At 45.0% G+C, this 14,311-nt stretch overlaps 2 protein-coding genes across 2 annotated transcripts; both read left to right on the top strand.

Moving 5' to 3' along the window:
• The first annotated feature begins 716 nt into the window (after positions 1 to 716).
• On the top strand, positions 717 to 7,732 carry LOC133951403 (P2Y purinoceptor 14-like). The gene is made up of 2 exons (XM_062385331.1): positions 717 to 815; positions 5,167 to 7,732. Exon 2 carries the CDS (start codon positions 5,169 to 5,171, stop codon positions 6,195 to 6,197), a length of 1,029 nt encoding a protein of 342 aa, XP_062241315.1. The 5' UTR covers positions 717 to 815; positions 5,167 to 5,168; the 3' UTR covers positions 6,198 to 7,732.
• Positions 7,733 to 8,371: 639 nt separating this feature from the next.
• On the top strand, positions 8,372 to 14,157 carry LOC133951420 (P2Y purinoceptor 14-like). The gene is made up of 4 exons (XM_062385345.1): positions 8,372 to 8,627; positions 10,585 to 10,763; positions 11,521 to 11,780; positions 12,460 to 14,157. Exons 1-4 carry the CDS (start codon positions 8,372 to 8,374, stop codon positions 13,109 to 13,111), a joined length of 1,347 nt encoding a protein of 448 aa, XP_062241329.1. The 3' UTR covers positions 13,112 to 14,157.
• Positions 14,158 to 14,311: the final 154 nt, after the last annotated feature.

Genomic DNA, 14,311 nt, shown 5'->3' with positions numbered 1-14,311 from the left:
TATATAGTTTATAGATGTGAAGCTAAAAAAGAACAAAGATAAGAAACGAGTCTGAAACACGTCCTGTTATCTGAGACGCTTAAAGATGAGAGAAAAACCACAGAGGGAAGATGATTCACAGGAAACTGAACATTATCGGATCTGAGAGTGTGAAGGTTCATGTTTGTCCCATAGATTCATTTCATCGGGTTAGTTTGGGTCTCAAATAGCGATTTAGGGGCTAAAGAATTCTGTCTCTACTTCCTGTGATTGGTCCAAAAGTCCAAACTATACAACAAAGTGTTTTCACTCTGCAACAGAACCAGGTTCCGTTTGATCCAGACCCAGAACTCATCTTCTGCTCTGAGAAATCTGGAGTAAAGGAATCATAGCTGGTAAGAAGCCAGAGGACGCTCATCAGTCAGAGACTTTTCACACATTTGATTTGAAACCTTCCGGCTTAAAAGTCATCATTACACCAACTGTCTCTGGATTCAGGAAGAATCAGGTTAACGGCTCAGATAGAAATATAACATCCCAGAGGAACATGTCGGACACATGATGGAGGTAGACAAATCACAGGCAAGGTTTTTATGTGTTTAATGATCTCTGAGGTCTAAAAACACCAAAGAGAGAGAGAGAGAGAGAGAGAGAGAGAGAGAGAGAGGGAGAGAGCGGGAGAGAGAGAGAGAGAGGACGATCACACAGGAAGTTCTCCTCCAGACTTAAAACAGCTCTGATCATCACTCTACATGTTCATTACAGCTGTAAGTTCTCTCACATGTAGAAGTCAACATCTGGGTGGGAGCCTGACTGAGCATCAGCCTGTTTATATGGTGAGTAAACTTTTCTATATTAAACATATTTAATACTGAAACATTTCTCCTGTTCAACTCGGAGGTGATGAATTAAAGCCGACAAGAGGAATAAGAGATAAAGATAGAAACGCTCGACATCCACAGAGAAATAACACGAGCAGCTGGAACACCGGCTGATATTAGTTCAACTCTTTTCTTCCACCAAATAATATGGAAGCTTTAAAACATAAATTAAATCAGAATATAAATCCAAAGAAAAGTCACAGACGTGAAGTGAAGGATCATAAATATGGAGGACAAACGATTTTAGGAATAAAGTCACAACTAAAGTAATAAATAAAACTTTTAAAAGATGACAAACAGAAATAAAAGGTTTCAGGTGTTAATGATAAATTTGCTACAGATTTCACTGCAAAATTAACAAAGAAAATAAATTCTGTAAATACACATTAATTACATCCTAAGTCCGTTATTATTATTATAATGGAGGAATTTAAACTTATTTGAGTTTTCAGACGAGTAGTTATTTGACTTGATATTTCATCTTATTGACGTCTCAACAACAATCTAATCTATTCACTTTCTGGAGTTTCTATGAGTCAAACAAATTAATAATAATTAACATTATCAAATACAGTTACAGCCTGAGGTGATGTCTTAATTTATGTTTGTTATGTAAAATGTTTGCATTCTGTTCTGATCACGTTACATTCATTAACTAAATGTGTTAAATAAAATAAGATGCAGTCATCCTGAAACCTGCTGATGCCTCTAACACTAATGACTCATCTGTTGAATAGATAAGTTCAGATGAGCAGCTTCCGGTTTCGATTGTTAAAGATGTGAAAGATAACTGATGAAGTGCTGAGATGTACGGACTATAAATACACTGTCTCTGGTTTTTAGAAACCACAACCAGAACGACAGGAAATTACACATCAGTTAATCAGCTTATTTATGTAAATTTATATAAATTAGAGACGGAGTAGTAATCTCATTATATATAACTACATCTTATTAAAAACTGATAAAAGGTTTTGCACTGAAGTGTAAAATAATCTCTTAAAGTCCAGAAGTCAATTCTCAGGCAGATGAAAAACTACGCAGACGATTACATTTTAAAGCTGGAAAAAAAAAAGAACTGAAAACTTTATGTGATTTATGAACAAACTAAACGGGAAACGTCCTTGGTCCTATGATGATGAATGTGTCTGAGGAAAGACAATCGTCCCACAGCTGCACGATGTGTCTAATGGGAGAACTGGGACCGGCCATGAGGAGAAAAGGCTGAAGTGGTTTTTCTGGGTCGTAGTCGGAGTCTGGAAACATCTCACGTGTCTCGGTCAACACCACTCCTGAGATGACACGATGACACGCTGCTCTAATGTCGACAACGCTTTACAACAACAATCATGTTCTACACGTGTGCCTCAGATCAACAACACAGAAAATAAAGGTTTGAAGATGTTATCAAATATTATAACAAAGGATACTGTGCTCATCATAAGATGCTCCTGCTACTGAGTCTCGGGGGCGAGCTGCACCTCTACACTCATTGGCTGAACTCAATTCAATTTTTGGAAGGTTCTCCATCCACTTAATATATGTAGCTCCAACTCAATTTATTAAATCCCTGCAATATAATTTCCTCTCATTGGTCCAAATGACTCCTCTCAGATGAAGCCAAAATAACATTATTACATGACCTATATGAAGTTGATTTACATAACACCAACTCATCTTTTTTAAAGGAGGCTAATCTTCATAGATGATGTGAAATAGATTTTAGTAAGTCCAACACAAAATCATATGATAACAAATTTATAATTGTTATCTTAAAATGCTCAGAAACTAGCATAGCAGAAACCAACATAGACTTTTGTTTGTTTTACAAATATCAAGAAACAAACTGATCAGGAAATAAAAGCAACATAATGCTGAATTCAACATCAATACAAATACATATATATATTTATACTTAATATAATATATTAAGCTTTACTTGAATAAAAGTTTTAATCTCCACGTCTCTGTAGCAGCGTGACTTGCAGCATCAATAGGACGATTCACAACCACAGAAACCACAGTCAAATCGTGTTCATGTCCTTTTGGTCTGAGTTGAGATTCACAAAGCTGCTGTGAGTCAGAGTCAAATAGATGAAGAGGAAGTTTGTGGAGAAGATTTCCGTGTAAACATTCTTTTCAAGCTCGTCCGCTGTGTTTACCCGCTCATGCAAACAACTTGATTTTCAGCTGCTGGATATTTGCATTGAGAGTGTGCCCATCCAAATTCATGATGATTTTCTGATTAAACCTGAAAGTGAACTTGAGGTTGTTTGTAAAGCTCCGATCATTAAGGACGAACCCCGGTATCACCTTCCTGCATGGTCCATGACTGAGGCCTTCTATCACGATTCCTATAGTGTCCCTCTCTGCAGCCTCGGGGGCGGGGCCTAAACAGCCCAAATACAAAACACTTTTTAAGTTCAATGCTGAACAACACAATAGAAAACAGATACTAGAATTCTCACTTGAACTGCAGTTTCATAGAAGAAGGTTCCTCTGTTGTTGGGTCAAAATCAGAATCATTTTGTGAGAGTAGGAGGAGCTTATATAAAAATAGGAGGTGAACCAGAACATGCTTCATTCTCCTCTGAGTCCAACATGAACAGAAACGTTTGTACAAGTTTCAGTAAAATGTGGAATTCATCCATTTGAGGAGTTGTTGTTCTGAGCAGCTGAAGCTTCAGTCTGTTTACGATGAGACGCTCGTCCTCCAAACACAGCTGCTCCCTGAGAACTGACCGGCTCAGTGTAAACACAGCAGAGCCACGTGATCACTGCTGCTCTCTGCTTCCTGCTCAATGGAGTCCCAGCTGATCTCTGGAGTGTAGCTGAGCTCACAACACGTTCAGATGCTCCTGTCCCGACGTCCTCTCACGTCCACACGACCCCAGGGTCTGACCTTAACTCCAGAGTGAAACGCTGCTGGACCCGTTTTAGTTTGAAAACTCTGGGGCTCTAATCTGGACGAGCAGAAACTGAGGTGTTTGAAAACGATGACTCAGCCTTCTCTGATTGGTCCGGCTCCTGTCACATGGTCTCCTTCCTGAAGAACAGGACCGGCACCAGCCTCAGCTTCCAGAGAAGAACACAACATGGAGAACCAGAGGGTTCCTGACCCTGTGGTGTTGACATGTGGAGGAGATTTATTACTGAAGCTGTTTACACACAGGCCCAGTGCACGTGAGCGGTCACGTGATGTGGTCTCAGGCTGTGGACGGGATCAGTGGACAGACATTTGAATTTGAATTTCTAAACATTCAGGTTCTCTGGGCCGATCCTCCGGGGAACCAGTTACCTGAACAGGGTCCAGACTGGGTCGGGTCAGGTCGGGGGGGGAGGCGTCGTCCTCCTGTCTCACCGCTGACTGTCCTGTTTTCATTGGAGGGGATGAAGGAGCAGAGGGTGTGTGTTGGACCTGGATGAAGCAGAAGCAGGAGGGAAGTGTGTGAACAGCAGGACCAACCTGTTATTTGTGCACATGGCGCAGAGCAAACACAACTTCATCAACTCTCCAGCTGCTGTGGAGACTTCACAGGAAGTTCAGCAGAACAGGAAGAACAGAAACGTTCTCTGTGGCCAAGTGACTGAGAGTTAGCACGTTAGCATAAAGACAACCAGACTGAACCTGATTTCATCACGTGGAGGTTTCACTGAATATGTCTGACCAGGTGGTGGCGCTGCAGAGGACCAGCAGTCAGGGGAAGGTCCTCAGAGTTCATCCTCTGAGGAACTCAAACCTCAGATGTAAGAGCAGCAACAGTCAAGATGTTTATCTGTGATGATAAGACAGGTGCTCTGGGGTTCATCCTCCAGGGACCATGACTAAATGACCACAAAGTCAAATCCTTATCTCAACAAAACATTTCATTTGCTCCCAGAAGAATTTGTCAGAGTTTGATTTGGGGCTGAAGGAGAGAGTCGTGACTGGTTCAGAACCTTCTCCTCTGCAGCTTCTGTTTCTCCAGATGTGAGTTCAGTGTTGTTCAGCGTCTTCACTCTCAAGTTGGATTGTGTTCAGAACGCTGTAAACAACATTTCTGAGGTTTTCTGACATGACGTGTCATTGATGTCAATTCTCATTTCTGAGGTTTATTCCGACACCACACGAACATTCATCTGCAGAATAGAGCAGCTGAAATCCAATCCATCCCATAGTGGTGGAGACGTTTCAGTCTGACCGATAGAGGCCATCCTGTAGATGTGAAGTTCTACTTTGATTTCATGTTGATGAGAACAAACAAATCAACAACATGCAGATATTATCATAGATTTCTGATTATGTTTGAACTGTTTTGTGTTTCAGGGATGGATCTCCTCAACTCCAGCCTCCTCTACAACAACCAATCAGACTTGAGCAGCGTCTTCACCCACCAGGTGCTCCCTTCACTCTATTTCATCATCTGCCTCGTGGGCCTGGGCCTGAATGGCGTGGCCGCCTGGATCTTCTTCAGAGTGCCCAGTGACTCGGGTCTGGTGGTCTACCTGAAGAACATGGTGGTGGCCGACCTGCTCATGGTCGCCACCTTCCCCTTCGACCTGGCATCTCAGCTGGAACTTGGCGGCTGGCAGATCCACGTGGTCACCTGCCGCTACACCGCCGTGCTCTTCTACTACTCCATGTACGTGGGAATCGTCTTCATGGGCCTCGTCAGCATAGAGCGCTACTTCAAGATAGTCCGACACTCGTCCTCCTGCTGCACCTCGTCCAGGTTGTGTGGCACCTCCGCGCTGCACGTCATGCAGAGCGTCGGCTTTGCCCGGGTGCTGGCACTCCTCACCTGGAGCCTTCTCCTCATCTGCGCTCTGCCCAACTGCATCCTGACCAGCAAGCCGGCCAATGAGGAGAACGCCCGGGACTGCATCGGGCTGAAGACTCCCCTGGGCGTGGAGTGGCATCACGGGTCCATCAGCTTCGTTGTGTCCATGTTCTGGGTGACACTGCTGGTCCTCGTCTTCTGCTATGTCTCCATCGCCCACCGGGTTTACCAGTCGTACCGACGAGCGCAGAACTCCACCAGCAAGGTCTGCCGCAAATCCAACCGCAGCATCTTCAGCATCCTGGCAGTGTTCTTGGTCTGCTTCGTGCCGTACCACGCCTGCCGCCTGCCGTACACTAACAGTCAGAGGACAGAATCGGACTTGTCCTATGACACCCGGTTCCTGCTGTACCAGCTGAAGAAGGGGACAATCTTCCTGTCGTCGCTCAACGTCTGTCTCGACCCCATCATCTACGTCCTCACGTGTCAGACCTTCAGAGAGTCGCTGCTGAGGAACCTGGCCGGGAGGGAGACGACGAGATCCCTCACCGCCGCCCAGAGTCTGAGCAACATTTAGGACGAGAGACGGAGGAGGAGACGAAAGAGGACCGAGAGAAGAGGAGGATGAGTGGAGACAAGTGGAGAGGAGAAGAGACAAGAGCAGAGGAGACAAGACGAGATGAGAGATTCAAGATTCAAGAGGCGAGGAGACAAGAGGCGAGGAGACGAGGGGAGACGAAGGAGGACCGAGAGTAGAGGAGGATGAGTGGAGACAAGTGGAGAGGAGAGGAGACAAGAGGCGAGGAGACAAGACGAGATGAGAGATTCAAGATTCAAGAGGCGAGGAGACAAGAGGCGAGGAGACGAGGGGAGACGAAGGAGGACCGAGAGTAGAGGAGGATGAGTGGAGACAAGTGGAGAGGAGAGGAGACAAGAGGCGAGGAGACAAGACGAGATGAGAGATTCAAGATTCAAGAGGCGAGGAGACAAGAGGCGAGGAGACAAGAGGCGAGGAGACAAGACGAGATGAGAGATTCAAGATTCAAGAGGCGAGGAGACAAGAGGCGAGGAGACAAGAGGCGAGGAGACAAGACGAGATGAGAGATTCAAGATTCAAGAGGCGAGGAGACAAGAGGCGAGGAGACGAGGGGAGACGAAGGAGCGAGAGTAGAGGAGGATGAGTGGAGACAAGTGGAGAGGAGAGGAGACAAGAGGCGAGGAGACAAGACGAGATGAGAGATTCAAGATTCAAGAGGCGAGGAGACAAGAGGCGAGGAGACGAGGGGAGACGAAGGAGCGAGAGTAGAGGAGGATCAGCTGCAGTCTGAGCCACATTTTGACAAAGCTTTGTTAAAACTCACGTGTTTATAAAAGAGTTCATGAAAAGAAGCGGATTCTGAAACTACAACTTTTATTCAGGAAGTAAATCATTGAATCTGAAAACCGGTGTCTTCACATTTATATTAATCTGATTTCATATCATTTTACAGAGAAGCCTGCAGACTCAGTTTGTTTTATTGTGGAGGAAGCAGAGGAGAGTGAGATGTGAAAAAGGAAAGACGATGCCACACTGTGGTCTCTGCGGATTGGGAAGTGAAACTGGACTCTGATGACTGGGCATCAAACGTGTGACACCAGACTGCTGTGGTGTCCAGTTCTGCGGTCGTTCCACTTCTTGGATTCAGCTGTTCTTTTTACAGGCTGCTCGTCTTTGGCGCCTCTTTGCAGTTGCACACAATGGCCACTGGAGCGCAGCAAACACACAACAATATATTAACATTTCAATAGTCAATTCTTGCAAATACATTTGTCTGTGCTGCCCTCTTGTGGTCACACTCATTGCCATGTTGAGCATTAAGCATTTATTTTGAAAGTGAGCACAGGAAGGGAACACCTTTACTGCCCCCTGATGGTCACAGTGAAGATCCATTTTGTCTGTAGTGTAGTGACTGTCAAAACAAACGTCCACTTTGAGTAACTGCACATGGAACCATAATAAAGTTCAAACATTTAAATGACTTGAAACAAACACTTCATGTCTAACGTCTACATTCCCCTGGTGGTCACACTGAGTAACTGCAAAATAAACCATAATGATATTGTAAAATTTAAATGACGAAAATAAAAACAGTTTTGTGTGAATATTCCCCCTTTGATGTGTAACTGTACATGAACAAGTTCGGAGTTTCCTGTTTCTCTATCATAGTATTTTCTGTAAATAAGCAGCCAACTGCAGAGTAGATAATCTACTTCCTGTTTACGCTACATGAACACAGTGCATGAACGGTTGTGGTAAACTGTCTGTCTGTCTGGGGGGGGGGGGGGGGGGTGCGACCACATTACCTGTTTTCTGTTGCGTTAGAGTGGATTTGATTTATTTCTGGTGCAGGAAACTCTCGTGTGGACGGAGTTGGTTTCAGTGTGAAATGAAATCGTGTCAGTGAACTTCGGCCTTTCAGCTTCACAGCTGAAGACGTTTCACAGCTGAGCTGCAGGACATGAACGTGAGGGACAGATGAGCAGCAGGACATGAACGTGAGGACAGATGAGCAGCAGGACATGAACATGAGGGACAGATGAGCAGCAGGACATGAACGTGAGGGACAGATGAGCTGCAGGACAACGTCTGAGCAGCAGGACATGAATGTGAGGACAGATGAGCTGCAGGACATGAACGTGAGGGACAGATGAGCTGCAGGACAACGTCTGAGCTGCAGGACATGAACATGAGGGACAGATGAGCAGCAGGACATGAACGTGAGGACAGATGAGCGGCAGGACATGAACGTGATGACAGATGAGCTGCAGGACATGAACGTGAGGACAGATGAGCTGCAGGACATGAACATGAGGACAGATGAGCTGCAGGACATGAACGTGAGGACAGATGAGCTGCAGCAGTTCAAACCACATCGGCCTTTTACTGCCACTCCTCTTCCTCCTCAGTTCTTCCTGATGTGGTCACTGTGCAGGAGGAAGTCAAACAGGTTCACTCTGACACAGACAGGTGAGGGGGGGGGGGGGGGCCTCACCGATCTTTGGTTTGTAACTTTGACTCGACAGCCTCAGCTTCATGTTGTTTAAGCTTTGTCAGTTAACAACTTATGAAGTCAAATAAATGTAGCAGAGCACAAGAACTTTCAAAGACATTTATAGGATGAATTAAGATGAGATAAGGTAAGATAAGGTAAGATAAGATAAGATAAGATAAGATAAGGTAAGATAAGGTAAGGTAAGGTAAGATAAGGTAAGGTAAGATAAGGTAAGATAAGATAAGGTAAGATAAGATAAGGTAAGATAAGATAAGGTAAGATAAGGTAAGATAAGATAAGGTAAGGTAAGATAAGATAAGGTAAGATAAGGTAAGATAAGATAAGGTAAGATAAGGTAAGGTAAGATAAGGTAAGGTAAGATAAGGTAAGATAAGGTAAGGTAAGATAAGGTAAGGTAAGATAAGGTAAGATAAGGTAAGGTAAGATAAGGTAAGGTAAGATAAGGTAAGATAAGATAAGGTAAGATAAGGTAAGATAAGATAAGGTAAGATAAGGTAAGGTAAGATAAGATAAGGTAAGATAAGGTAAGGTAAGATTATCTTAATTAGTCCCACAGGGAAATTTCCATCTTAAAGAAACAAACTGATGTCATTTTCTATGTGGATGATGTGTTGTTATTTATGTCCAATCAGTTGAACTTAATGTTGTGTTATCTCAACGTTTCAGACAAAAGGGATGACTTCAGTTTGAGCATGAATTGGCCCATATTGTGTAAAATACATTTTCTGTGCTTTTACTATCGATAATGACTTGAAGGGTCAGTAGGGGGCCTCAAAGGATGACAACAGTCACTCTGGACTGTTTAAAGTCTACGTTACTCTATACTGTAACTCCATATTGTAACTCTGTACTGTAACTCCGTACTGTAACTCTATAATGTAACTCCGTACTGTAACTCTGTAATGTAACTCTATAATGTAACTCCGTACTGTAACTCTATAATGTAACTCCGTACTGTAACTCTGTAATGTAACTCTATAATGTAACTCCGTACTGTAACTCTGTACTGTAACTCTATACTGTAACTCTGTATTGTAACTCTGTACTGTAACTCTGTACTGTAACTCTGTATTGTAACTCTATACTGTAACTCTAACACTGGCCGACTGTCCTTCTAAGACTTGAACAGACATGAGGACGGTGGAACTTTCCGTTCAGAAACATCCTGGTGTAACGACTGTGGATATGTGGCCTGTTTTCTATCAGGTGACCTTCAGCTGTGTTCACCAGAGGGAAAGCACCAGAATGAGACCGGTGATAGGCCTGGTCGCGTGTCACTGAAAGTGCAGTCAGCCAATCAGAGGAGGGGCTCAGCAGGATGGTCTGCAGCTCCAGAGAGGACGGACAGAGGACATGGAAATACACACTGCAGCAGTTTGTCCACTTTACACCACTGATACATCATCTCAGGGACCAGCACCTCACACTAAGTCACAGGAAGGTGTAAAGTACGGGACCTTTAAATTACTTTTTACAAACTTCCAGTAGTTGCATTGCAGCTTTTCATAAGAGTGGATTTCTCTTTGATTGGTCAGTGTGTTTTCTGAGCAGCCAATCTGACACAGAAATATCATAGATGGTTCGGCTCGACTTGGAATAATAACATATAACATAATAACTTTACACATGTGATCTGTCCTCAGACAGATGTGCTCCAAAGTTGATTTGACAGCACGTCGGTGTTTGCTGTTTGTTTTGTAAAATGATGTTGATATTTGAATTAATACTAAAATCACCAATATGTTCTGCTGCTCTGCATTTGAAACATCGTCTTGATACAAACCGTCTGTCAGGTCCTCGTCGGACGGACCTCCAGCGTCTCTGAGCATGATGCTGTCTGAACAGCTGAGCTCTGTGGTGTACTTCACTTTATGCTCTGAGGTTGTTTCTGTCAGTTCCGTCTTTAACCAGTTCCTGTCGACAGTTATGATTTGAAGTATTCATGTGGGTTCTCGTCTCTGAACAGCCAGAGGACCTGGAGGAGTTGGACTGTTACCAACACGATGAACGTCAGCAACAGGACTGACTGCGACCAGGTCAAAACCCCGGCCCATGTCTTCTTCATGCTCGTCTACAGTCTGCAGTTCCTGGTGAGTAACGCACAATAAAGATTGCACAACCTGTCTTTGTATCTTTTATTATGAGAAGCTTCAGACCTCTGCAAAGGAGTCAAAAGAGAGACAGGGTCTCTAAGTTGTAGATGCCTTCTGTGCAAACATCTAAAACACAAGATGATCATCAAGGACCACAGCCACCAGGCTGAGGACTTCTCACTCTGCTGCCGTCACCGGAGCATCCGAGCACGGACGACCAGAACCAGCAGCACTGACCCACTGAACAGTCACCATGTTCATTCTGCCCCCCCACTCATACAAATACACTTACTACACATACATGCAAATTATTTAATTTAATTTAATCCTCACTCCTTCACCCTGTAAACTGCTGCTCGCTCTTCATTTCAATTTATATATATGTCATGTTATATGTTCTTTTTTTATCTTGTAGTGCCTGTCTGCCGTGTAGATGTTGCCTGCCAGGTCATAAGAGTTCCACTGCTCTGATGAGTCTGTGATTTGGTGCATGTGATAATAACCTTTGATTTGATTTGAATTGCGAGTCTTCCAGTGATGGTCTCTCTCTGTGAGAAGCTCTTCATGCTCTTGATGTTATCTGGTGAGAAGCAGATACAAACCAGACGTCCTGAGCATCGATAAGATCTGTCGCTTTAACAAAGGTTTCATGATGGTTTTGCACTGAGAAGAGTGAATCCACTTCATGGAAACACCCGGCCGTCCCTCTGAGGTCGGTAGAAAGAGTTATGTTGTCCTTCTGCTTCCTCTCCAGGTCGGCCTGCTCCTGAACGGCTTCACCCTGAAGGTTTACTTCTGCAGAGGCCAGCAGCAGACGACCAGCAGCGTGACCGTCTACCTGAAGAACCTGGCGGCCTCCGACTTCCTGATCAGCCTCTGTCTCCCCATACGCATCCTCCACTTCGCCAGCAGCTCCCCCCCCGTCCGCCTGGCCTACTGCAACTTTGGTTCTGCCGCCTTCTACCTCAACATGTACGCCAGCATCCTGTTCATGGGTTTCATCGCCGCTAACAGGTGAGTTGGACTGACTCGTCCCAAAAGTCTCTGACCACCTGGAGCACCACGGTTTTATCTCTCTGCAGCTTTTCAATGTGTTGATGTTCAGATGACTGACATGATTAAAATCAACTACGTGAAAAGGAAGAACATATTTAACAGTTGAAAAATATTAACAAATAATCTGCAGACTTTCTAAAACACACATTAAAACCAGCTGTTACCAAAACCTCAGAAATATGGAAGTTGTCGATTTCAGATGCCGGAATGAAATAGAGTTGAGGTCGAGCTGAGTCCTGACACCAGAGAGCAGCTCGACCACTGGATTTGAAAGTCACTTCCCTTTCAGAAGGTTATTAAAAGAGTTAAATATGTAGAAACTGTCTGAACTGCTGAGCACACATCGATCAGGGACGTGAAGTTCAGGCTTCTTGACGACAGGGTTCGGTGAAGACAGTGACCGGCCGGTGGTCTCCGCTGCTGCACGGAACATGTCTTCTGATCATTATGAGGATGTGAAACTTCTCAGTGGTGAGTGTTCAGAGCTGATCAGAGGTGTTCAGGATGTGGTTGGATGAGAAGATACAGAGACAGTGCTGCAGCTTGACGCAGCTGTTTCCCCTGAGAAACCTGCAGGTTTGTTCCTGTCAAAGAGCCGAGCTGAAGATCTCCACTGACAGCTGCTTGTCCTCCTCAGGTATCTGAAGATCGTCCACCCTTTAGGAAATCACATCCTGCAGACCGTGAGGGTCGCTCGCCTCGTCTCCACCGGGACCTGGCTCTTCCTCCTGGCCTCGTCCTGCAGCTACATCGTCCTGTCCCTCCTCACCCAGGACCCAGAGCCCTCCCCCTCGGTGTCGGTCAGCGTCAGCTGTGAAGTCCAGCACAGTCCACAGCTCAGCGTTTTCTACAAATTCATCCACACCTGCTCCGCCACCATCTTCCTGCTGGTCCTCATCTCCCTGGTCCTCTTCTACTGGGGCACCTCCCGCAGGCTGTCCCAGGTCCAGCAGAGGCAGCCGGCGTCCTCCAGCTCCAACAAACTGGCCAAGTGCCGCAGGAACATGCTGGTGCTGGTCATCGTGTTCTGCGTCTGCTTCGTCCCGTACCACCTGGTTCGACTCCCCTACGCCTTCCTGTCCAAGCAGTGCCGCTGGAGCCAGACCTTCTTCTACCTGAAGGAGCTGACCATCATGGTGTCGGTTCTCAACGTCTGCCTGGACCCGCTCATCTACTTCATCTTCTGCAAGACCTTCAGGGCGCAGCTGGGCACGAGGAGGCCGGTCAGCACGTCGCAGATCTCGAGCAACACAGGAAGACTCGAGATGAAAAGCAACGTCGAGTGTTGAAGCAGAGCGGCGCCCACACACAACACCTGGGGCTTGTGTTGTCAAAAAGCAACAATCACAAGAACGTTGTGGTTCCTCTATGTCAGAAACGATACGCTAGAGTGCGTCCAATGTGATTACGAGTGTAAAATAGGTCATAGTCACACCATGCCCCCCCCCCCCCCATCATCTCACTCAAAACTGACCAATCTGAGGAGGGCTGTTTTAAATGATCGTTGTGGTATTTTGACTAAAATATGTTACAGACATTTCATTAAGACCCCAAGGAGCCAAATCAACTGTGGTGAGATGGTCATACGATGGGTCCCATAAGGAAACCTTCAGGAAGTGACCTGAGCACTGTCCCCCCTCAGGAACACACACATGAACACAGCATGACTGAAGCTCCTGAAACATGTCGTCTGTCGTCAACTCCAATCCTCTTCATGATGTCACATGACATGTGCACGTCCGCTTGTCCTTCTGTGGTGCAGCCAGCAGGGGGCAGCAGTGCGTCACCTCCGTCTTTTCACATCAACTTTAACAACACGAGAAGAACATGTGACTCAAATCTCATTCAGAAAAACATGGAGGGATCCCTTTTTATTAAAGACAACAGGAAGTGTGAGGTCATCATCAGAGGTCAGAGGTCAGTGACCAGTGATGTTGACCTCCAGAGAAACACAGACATTCTGTATCAGGTCCACGTTGAAGGAAAGAAATTCTGAGATTTCACAAGAGGTGGTTATATGAAGAGAAAAGTTGTGATATTGTGGATACTCATGTTTTGTTGCCTCCTCTAAGATTAAAGATTTAATTCAAAAATTATGACTATTCTCAAAATCCAAGAGTCGGTGGGCACATGGCTCTTGTTTGTAGAGAACCAGTGAATCAGATAATCAGATCGTGTTACCTGAAACCAGTTCATTGTAATGGTGGAACTCACAAACCATAGAAAACACTTCACACAGTAAATATCTCTCAGTTGATATATTTAAATAAACATTTGAGAGGTTTAGAATACATACATGATTTCTTCAGGTTTTACTGCACATGATGAAGCTGATGTTCTCTCCTCGTGATGAAGATGAAGGCAAACAGCTGGAATGTCACTGAGCCCCCTGTACAAACAGTATCTCTGCACTGGTTCCATTAAAGGAACTGGTCCTCTCACAGCTGTAAAGAAGTCGTTTTTAAATAAATCTTCACTGTGACGGTTCC

The sequence above is a fragment of the Platichthys flesus genome, chromosome 4 (assembly GCF_949316205.1).
Source record: "Platichthys flesus chromosome 4, fPlaFle2.1, whole genome shotgun sequence".
Classification (NCBI taxonomy): Eukaryota; Metazoa; Chordata; class Actinopteri; order Pleuronectiformes; family Pleuronectidae; genus Platichthys; species Platichthys flesus.
This window is presented reverse-complemented; position numbering and strand designations above follow the sequence as displayed.